Source organism: Mastomys coucha, unplaced genomic scaffold (genome assembly GCF_008632895.1).
Source record: "Mastomys coucha isolate ucsf_1 unplaced genomic scaffold, UCSF_Mcou_1 pScaffold5, whole genome shotgun sequence".
NCBI lineage: Eukaryota > Metazoa > Chordata > Mammalia > Rodentia > Muridae > Mastomys > Mastomys coucha.
This window is the reverse complement of record NW_022196911.1, coordinates 116,052,130-116,060,722: the sequence shown is the minus strand read 5'-3', so window position 1 is coordinate 116,060,722 and position 8,593 is coordinate 116,052,130. Positions and strand designations below refer to the sequence as shown.

The 8,593-nt window shown below is 47.3% G+C and overlaps 1 protein-coding gene across 1 annotated transcript in view; it reads right to left on the bottom strand.

Annotated features, from left to right (window-relative positions):
* Nucleotides 1-4,068: 4,068 nt before the first annotated feature.
* The window catches only part of Rnf213 (ring finger protein 213), a 110,078-nt gene continuing 105,553 nt past the window's right edge, over nucleotides 4,069-8,593 (bottom strand). Inside the window, 4 exon segments of the mRNA XM_031354095.1 lie at nucleotides 4,069-5,940; nucleotides 7,989-8,167; nucleotides 8,256-8,361; nucleotides 8,363-8,442. Coding sequence (XP_031209955.1) covers nucleotides 5,787-5,940; nucleotides 7,989-8,167; nucleotides 8,256-8,361; nucleotides 8,363-8,442 — 519 coding nt within the window. The 3' untranslated portion in view covers nucleotides 4,069-5,786.

The window sequence follows — 8,593 nt, the reverse complement described above, 5'->3', positions numbered from 1 at the left end:
GGTTGGCATTCAGGTTTTGGAAACGCGCCTTACCTGGCGCCTCCAGCCCTCTCAGGCAGCCTCGGCCCCGCCCTGAAAAGATGGGACGGCAGCATCCCTGGCACACACTGAGCCCGGGGGCCACGCGGTTCCACTCCTGCAGATTCTGTAGCTCCGAGGCCAGGTTGGGGTCGCACATCGACCCATTGCGTATGGGCACGCGCTTGTTGAGTAGAAAGCCCTCTCTTTAAATTTGGGACATCTGGGCTGGAGAAATGGCTCAGTGGTTAAGAGTCCTAAGTTCAAATCCCAGCAAACACATGGTGGCTCACAACCATCTGTAATGAGATCTGATGCCCCCTTCTGGTGCGTCTGACAGCTACACTGTACATACACCTTTGCAGCATTGGGCATGGTGGCGCACTCCATTAATCCCAGCATTTGAGGCAAATGGATCCCTGAATTTGAGGCCAGCCTAGTTTACAGTAATTGAGTTCTAAGACAACTAGGGCTACACGGAGAGAAACCCCATTTCTGAAAAACAACCAAAACAAAATAAAAAACCAAAATAAAAGGATGCTGCAGACCAGGGTGTGCGTGTTAGGGTTCTCTAGAGGAAGAGAACCGGTAGAAAATACATAAAGGGGATTTGGAGCTTGCCGCCCAGAGTGAGAGCAAGCAGGCAAAAACAAAAGCTTCCTTCTTTCATGTCTTTTTATACAGGCTGCCGTCAGAAGGTGTGCCCTAGATATAGGCCTGGTATCTGATCTGGTCCCTTAGGTTTTAGTTCATTCCAGACTCAGTCAAGTTCACAAACAAGATTAGCCACTACAGGGTGTCAACCCAAAACAAAACGCAAAATTGGCTATGCTCGCCGATTTGGTACAGAACTGTAGTTTTTATATTCTTGATCGCATTTGTCTGCCCCATTAGTTTGCCACTGGGTGGGTACTTAATGAGGAGCAATCTTCCTGTTTCTAGTATAGGTCTCTACCCCCAAATGCCCATCCTGTCCGTATAGGACCCAGGGCCTTACCTAGTATGTATCCCTTGCTCTCCGTGATATGAACTAAGCAGACTGCAGTTTGTTTCTTAGAGATTTATTTTTATTCTTGTGTGTCGGTGTAATGAGTGCAGGTGCCCACAGAGACCAGAAGAGTGAGACTCCCCTGGAGCTGGAGTTATAGGAGCCTGTGAGCCTCTTGACATGGGTGCTAGGAATTGAACTTGGGTCCTCTGAAACAGCAGCACTCATTTGGCAATCGCTGAACCAGCTCTCCAGCTCTAGACTGTAGGCTTTTGTTTGTTTTTCCTTTATGACAAAAGAGCCTAAGCAAGCAGGCACCAGCCGGAAGGAATGTGGTTTACAACCACTTGCTTTTTTTATGATCTGGTAAGCTTAAGTGTATCTAAGGTACCTTCTCTGGTATTACAAATGGATGGTTCATATTTTATTTCTTAGACTAGTAGTTTCTCAGGGCTCTCTTCCTTCTGGGTTCTGGTAAACGCTGGCATTGAGTCCAGAACAAGATGGGAGAGAATGTACAACTGTGTTGTGCTGCTGTGAGGGAAAATCATAAATAAATATGGGAAGAGGACTTTGAACTGGAGGTGGGAATGGCCTGTGTGAGACCTGGGAGACCTGAAAGTTGTCCCACAGCTCCCTGAAGGACTTTGGCACTTAGTGGTAACTGTGGGATGGATTGTCACTTGCCTCAGTGGTGTGACCACTGTTGTCGTCCCCCCGCCCCCCAGAAAGACACAGGGAAGTAGGAATCTTGTTGGGATGAGTGGCTTCAGTAGGGGAAAAAGGGGATAAGCAAGGTAATGGGATGGAAATGACTAGAATTCATCATTGTCCATGCAAAGGACAAAGAAGGAAGAATATGAATGTGGCAGGGAGAGGGAACAAAGGTTTACATGTCCCAATATGGGAGTATAGTGAGTGTGTGAGTGCAGTGAGTGTACAGGTTGGTGAACAAGTGAGCATAGTGAGTGTGCAGGTGTGGTGAGCAAGTGAGCATGAAGAGTGTGCAACTGTAGTGAGTGTGCAGGTGAGCATGATGAGTGTGTCGTGAACATGTGAGTGTGGTGAGCAAGTGAGCATGGTGAGTGTGCAGATCTGGTGAACATGTGAGTGTGGTAAGCATATGAGAGCATGGTGAGTGTGTGAGTGTGGTGAGCATGTGAGTGTGGTGAGTGTGCAGGTGAGTGGGCGAAGGTGGTGAGCATGTGAGTGTTTATAGCATCAGCTAAGGTTGAGGTAGCCATTGGCTGACAGTCCTAGGAGAACTCAGAGCAGTGCGTAGCTGTGTTGTGTGTTTACATTTCAAGAGGAAAGTGTAAAGAGAAGACCAAACAAGCTTGTGGTTTGGGAGAGGCTTCCTGTAACGCAGCTGACAGGACTGGAAAGCTGAGTTTTCCCAGAGCTCACTGTGCATCAGCTGCTGTGCTATTGCCTGTCTCCGTGTCACTTTACCACAGATCGGCAAGGCATTTTGCAGAGGAAGCAACTGCAGTCTAAAGCGTGGCTGCCCTGTGGTCACTGGGCCTGCAGACAAGTGAGGCACATCCATACTCAGGGAGGCTGGCCTGGTTTTGTTGGAAAGTGGTCAAGGTTTGGCCTTTGGGAGTCGCTCATACCAATGGAACTGGGGTAGAAGTTGTGGATTCTGCGGAAGTGGTGGCTGAGGTGTTGATTGACAGGAGTGTGTCTGGGAAGGGAAGCACAGCAGGAAGAGCCGCAGAGCATAGCGCTGCTGTAAGGGCTGCATCCCTGCTCTTCCTCACTCTTGCCCCCGATGGCTCGGAAACATTCTGGGTGTTCCCTACCAGAGTACTAGGGGTAAGAATTGCCAGCATTGTTCTCAGGAGAAAGGTGCTTTCCTCATGCTCGTTGTCCAGTTGCATGTAGAGTCTGAATGCTTGTGCCGAGGTCTCTGTAACAAACTAAGGGAGCAGAAAAGTGCAGAATGCAATATTGATGCTGGTTGCTGCCTGCTTGGTATTCAGCTCAGAGCCTCTGCCTTTTTCCTGGGGCTAGCAATCACCTCCCCAAGCTCAGTTGGTTCTGCAGTCTGACTTTCAACACTATCCATCTGCTGTGGAGACATTTGCTCCTAACTGAAGCACTGGCTCCTGAGAGGCAGGGTGAGGCTCAGGAGAAACTCACTAGGCATGAAAGCCCAGAATTCCCAAGACTTATTGACTGTCTCCAAGTTATATAGACAGTGAGCAGTTGCTGGGGGAGAAGAGACTTGTGGGGGTAGAAATTGGTCAGGGAGCAGCAGGGTGCAGCTTTGATAACTTGTTACCCAAGCAGGGTTGAGCATTTCAGCCTTTGAGTCACCTGTGCCCTGTACCTAACTAAGCTAGACTTGTCTGGAATCAAATCTGTAGTCTTTTTTTCTTCAACATATTGTTTGGGGTAAATAGATGTTTGCTCACATCTCTCCAGGAAGTTACACAACAGCATGTGAGATGTTCTTGCTCATACCTGGTGCACTTGGAGCACCCAGACTTGGGTCACTGTGTGTCCTGGCTGAGCCCTCTGAGCCACCGCTTCCTATGTGGCGACTGTTCATCACCAGAACTTTCTGTTAGCTGAAGAAGCTCATGGCTACTGCAGCTAACAAATAACAAATCTTACAATGGTTTAGGAAAGGCATGGAATTTGGATTAGTGCTTCACTTCCCTGCCTTTATTTCCTGTTCCCAAGGGGCTTCCTCATTCACAGCCCAGTTCACTGAAGTCAGCTCATTTTCATTTGCTGGTAGATATTTTCAGGGAGGCTCTTCTGGCAGACAACCCTGAACAGCACTGTCTCTATCCTAAGCAAGAGTCCGCATCACCCCATGTGCTAAGCTAGAGTGTAGGCTTTGTTCTTAACCTTGCTGGACACTACAGCAGGAGTACTGCCACAGAAAACCAAAGCCATGTCAAAAGAAACTGTGTGTGCGCACGTGTACTTGTGCATGGGCATACAAGTCACCACATGGGTCCCAAGGATTGAACTCAAGGTGTCAGGCTTGGCAGCAAGTGTCCTTAGTCACTGAGCCATCTCTCCCCAGCCCAAACAGGACTCTTGGCTGTGAAGGTCAAGTTTATTAAAATAGGTATGGTAAACATAATGTAGTTTGCTTTGCCAGCATTAGATCCATGCATTTTGTAGACACAGTGGGTAACACTACACAGTTATGACTTTAAAAGCATAGCATACAAAATGAAACATCTTAATTAAAAATTCTTCATGACAGAAAAATAATGCCTAGTCCAAAGCCAAAAAGGGCCTTACAGCAAGAAGTGTGGGGCTGAGCTGCCCTCTGATGGATCCCAGAGTTCCAAGGCCAAGTTCTTTAAGCTATGCACCCCTAAAGACCTGGGAGGCAGACATCTGAGGACAGCTACTCTCATAGTTTAGAACAAAAGATCACCACTGCTGTAAGTGCAGAGTCTGAAATGAGCTACTGCCAGGGTCTAGTCCCCACACCAGACTTGAGGGAAATGTCAGTGCATGGTTTCGGACGCACCTCCTGCTGGTAGGGCGGAATCCATGGATGCACAAAGTACATAGGCCCTAGAGTTCAAGTTTATCGAGTCTGTGAAGGAAATGACTTCCAACTTGTAAACACTGGCTCTTCTTACACCACTGCGGATGGTGGTGAGCTGCCAGGAAAAGGTCAGTCCAGAGGGATCGAGGGAACCAAAGGTGATTATGGTGACATAGGAGGAAGGAGGCTGTGTGTGGGGGGAGGGGAGCTCTTTTTCTGCTTTCTATTTAACTGGCTTGTACTCGGCATTGGCTCCAAAGAAAGAGCCAGGTATTTGTGTGCTCAGGGAAGCTAAGATCACATTGCATGCTTATTGGACAGCTACACAATCAGCAACTCTCCATGGTACTTCCTAATACCTTTCTTTTTAACAGTGCTCGGAACTCGATTTTAGGGCACCACAGATGCTAGACAAGGGCTCTGCCTGAGCCACGTTCCCAGCTCCCTAATACCTCTCATCAGTGCTTACACTAACACATCTTCATTTGAAATCTCAAGACATGAGGACAGCAAAGTGCTTTGTTTGTCTGTCCCTATTCCCACTTGCAGTGCTGGGGAGGGAGAGAACCCAGGGCTTTGCTATGGTAGGCAAGTACCCCACTCTAGTTCCGGCTCTCCAGTGTACTCCTCCTCCTTCACTCTGTCCAGTGTTCTCAGTGTTCTCAGCTTGGCAGTGACTCATGGCGGGTTGGCATGGCGGGTTGTTCATGAGGCTTTACAGCTTTTATCAGCACCTTGGATTTCCTTGGGTTAGTGTGGCAATTTTCATACATCTTGCAAACCAAGAGATATGTGTATACTATTTAGAAATAAGGGACTAGAAGAAAGAATAAACTGAGATTCTTCTATACATAAGTAAAAGAATAAAATAAAATTGACTACCCTGAGTTTTTTCTCTCTGCAGTAAAGTGGTGGCCATGGTCTATGAGGTAAGAGGCTGGCATTGGATCAGTGTTGGATTGCCTTATTGAGGTAAGGACCAGATGCGCCCTTACTGCAGTTCTCTTGTTCCTTCTGGAATGTTCGTAAGGCAGTTGGTTGACAGTCTCCTTTCATCATACTTAAGGAAATTTTGGAATAGGCACGTGTTCCAGAAACAGCTTGGCTTTCAAAAAGCTATCACATTGTAGGGTGCGTGTAGGCCTTGAAGCCAGTCTGTGCCCACACTTTCCTTCACACAAAAGCCACAGCGCATACCGGGAGCTGTGGAGGGGGGTGAAGACTTTCCTTCCCCCTGGGTTTGAAGGCTGAGCTGCTCTACCTTGATTGACGCTCCCACTTGCGCATGGCAGCTGCTTTCCACACTGGGATGCAGCTGGACATCATGATCTTTTCTGGGAACTGGGACTCCACCTCGAGAGGGATGACACTGCCTTTAATATCCATGTAGGTTACTAGAGTTTCCATGAGCCTGTGAAATCAAGGAACAAGAGAGAGTTTTTGAAACATCACAGCCCAGCTGTAGTTGTGCTTTCTGGTTCAAGAGTACCAAGATGCCTGCCAAGACCATACATGCTGAGAACCTCAGGTCAGCCAAGGGCTGACTCCTGTGCTGGCTGGGAGCCCAGGCCCAAGGGCTGTTGTATTTTGGTTTGTTTTTTCAAGACAGGGTTTCTCTGTATAGCCCTAGGTGTCCTGGCACTTATTATTGTAGACTAAGCTGGTCTTGAACTCACAGAGCTCTGCTTGCCTCTGCCTCCCTAGTGCACAACTACCACCTGGCTTCAGAGGACATGATAAATCAGACTCTTTGCTTGTATTTTTCCCTGTAGACACTTTTTAAGAAAAATTATCAGACTTTACTTCATAAAACTAAGAGCTCGAAATAGCCAGGGCTGGAGAGAAGACTTGGGAGTTACAAGCTCTGGCTCCTCTTCATAGAGCTTGGGAATAATTCTCAGTGCCTGCTTGGTGACTTATACCATCTCTATAGCTCCAGTTCCAGGGGACCAGATCCCTTTTCTGACCTCCCCTGGGAATCAGACATATTCTGCATATATCAACATAAGTGTTGACAGATATATATGCAGGCAGAACACACAAATACATATAATAAAAATTAAAAGTAAGATAAGCAGCTCTCCCCCAAATAAACAAAAACTATCAAGAGGCAATCCAGTGCATCACACACAAACAGCTGATGAGTGTAAAATGTGCCCAGTTATTAAGTGCTCCAGAGTAGGGATGTAGTGATGAGCAGGACACCACGCTGGTGTTGGTGTTGGGCTACTAGACTGACACACTTGGAAGAGATGGCTAAATGTGTGCCTTTACACACTGGTGTGGCTTTTGTTATCAACTTTAAAGTGAACGTTTATTTACATAAGTCTACTTGTTATTTTCATGTGGCCCAAAGACTGGCCTCAAACTTGCTGTGTAGCTGATGATGAGCTGTGTCCTAACCTCCTGAGTGCTGGGATGATAGGTATGTGTCACTATGCCCCATTTATGCAGAACTGAGGAATGAACCCAGGGCTCTTTGTATGTGAGGTGTACACTCTACCAGTGAGCTATATCCCCAGTCTTCCTAATGATTGCTTGCCTTTTTGTGTGTGTGGTATGTTACATGTGTACACATGTTTGTCCATGTGTGTCCAGAAGCCTAAGGGTGACATTTTATGTCTTACTCCATCACCTTGGATCTTATTTCTTTAAGGGTGACATTTTATGTCTTACTCCATCACCTTGGACCTTATTTCTTTGAGACAGGTCTTACTGGACCCTGGAACTTGCTTTTGTTTTTGTCAGCTGGCCAGTAAACTCCCAGAATCTGCCTGTTGTCCACACCATATACCTAGGGCTGAGGTTGCAGGCATATGGAGCCACACTCAGGGTTTGCTGTGGGTGCCTGGGATCTAAACATAAGACCACACACTTGTACAGCACGTACTCTTACCTACTGGGCCATTTCCCTAACCTCTGACTCTCTTTTCTTTTAATCATAAAGATTAAAATCAAATAGAAAACTCACACCAAAGAAGCCTACTGTGGTGGTGCACACCTTTTATCCCAGGAGAGGCAGAGAGACAGGGCAGAGGCAGATCTCGGAGTTTGAGGCTAGCCTGATCTAGAGTGAGTTCCAGGACGTCAGAGCTACACAGAGAAATTCTGTCTTGAAAAACTGAAAACCAAGCAAGGCAGTGGTGGTGCATGCCTTTAACTCTAGCACTTGGGAGGCAGATTTCTGAGTTCCAGGCCAGCCTGGTCTAAAAAGTGAGTGAGTGAATTCCAGGACAGCCAGGGCTGCACAGAGAAACCCTGTCTTGAAAAACCAAACCACCACCAACAACAACAACAAAAAACAAAACAAACAAACAAACAAAAAACCTGAAACCCAAAGCAAACCAAAGGCATGGAAAGTTAACAGAAAAAGGATCTTGGATAAGGCAGGACTATCTTCAAGCCTAGGGAAAGCCACCAACAATAGGACATTCTGCCAGCAGTTGTACAATGCCGTACCGCCAATTGGGGTTGAAGCTGCTCTCAGTCTCCGGGCCCCTGAGTTTCAGCACAATCATCTCGTGGAGCTCCAGGAGGAAGGTGTCTAGGCATGCCTCATTCAGGAACGTGCTGAGGAGGCTTTTGTGCTCTGTACTGAGGTCCACTTTGTACTTCACATCAATTTCCCGAAATAGCTCCTGAAACGAAGGATGGGCACGTGACACAGTAAGACCTGGGAAGAGGGCTGCCGCCGCCTCCACAGTGGAAAGCAGAGGTGAGACTCACTTTCTTCAGTCGCAGCCGCTGTTCTGACTTATGCGCAGATAGGAACTGCCAGAGGGCAATGATGTGTCTCAGCTGGCATCTGTTTAAGGCCTGAAAGAGGAACAGGGTCACCCATGTGCATTACGGAATCTAAATGCCACATCATAGGCACATTCCCCCGTTTCTGTCTTGAGCTCATTCTACTTCCCTTGTGATGACACACTTATCCACAAGTTCAACTGACCTATGCCTGTCTGATGACAACACACACATACAGATCTGTAGTGCTCACATGACATCATGGAACATGTGTCAGTCTACTGATCCAAGTATACTGTGTACAGGGCGGACTGATTATG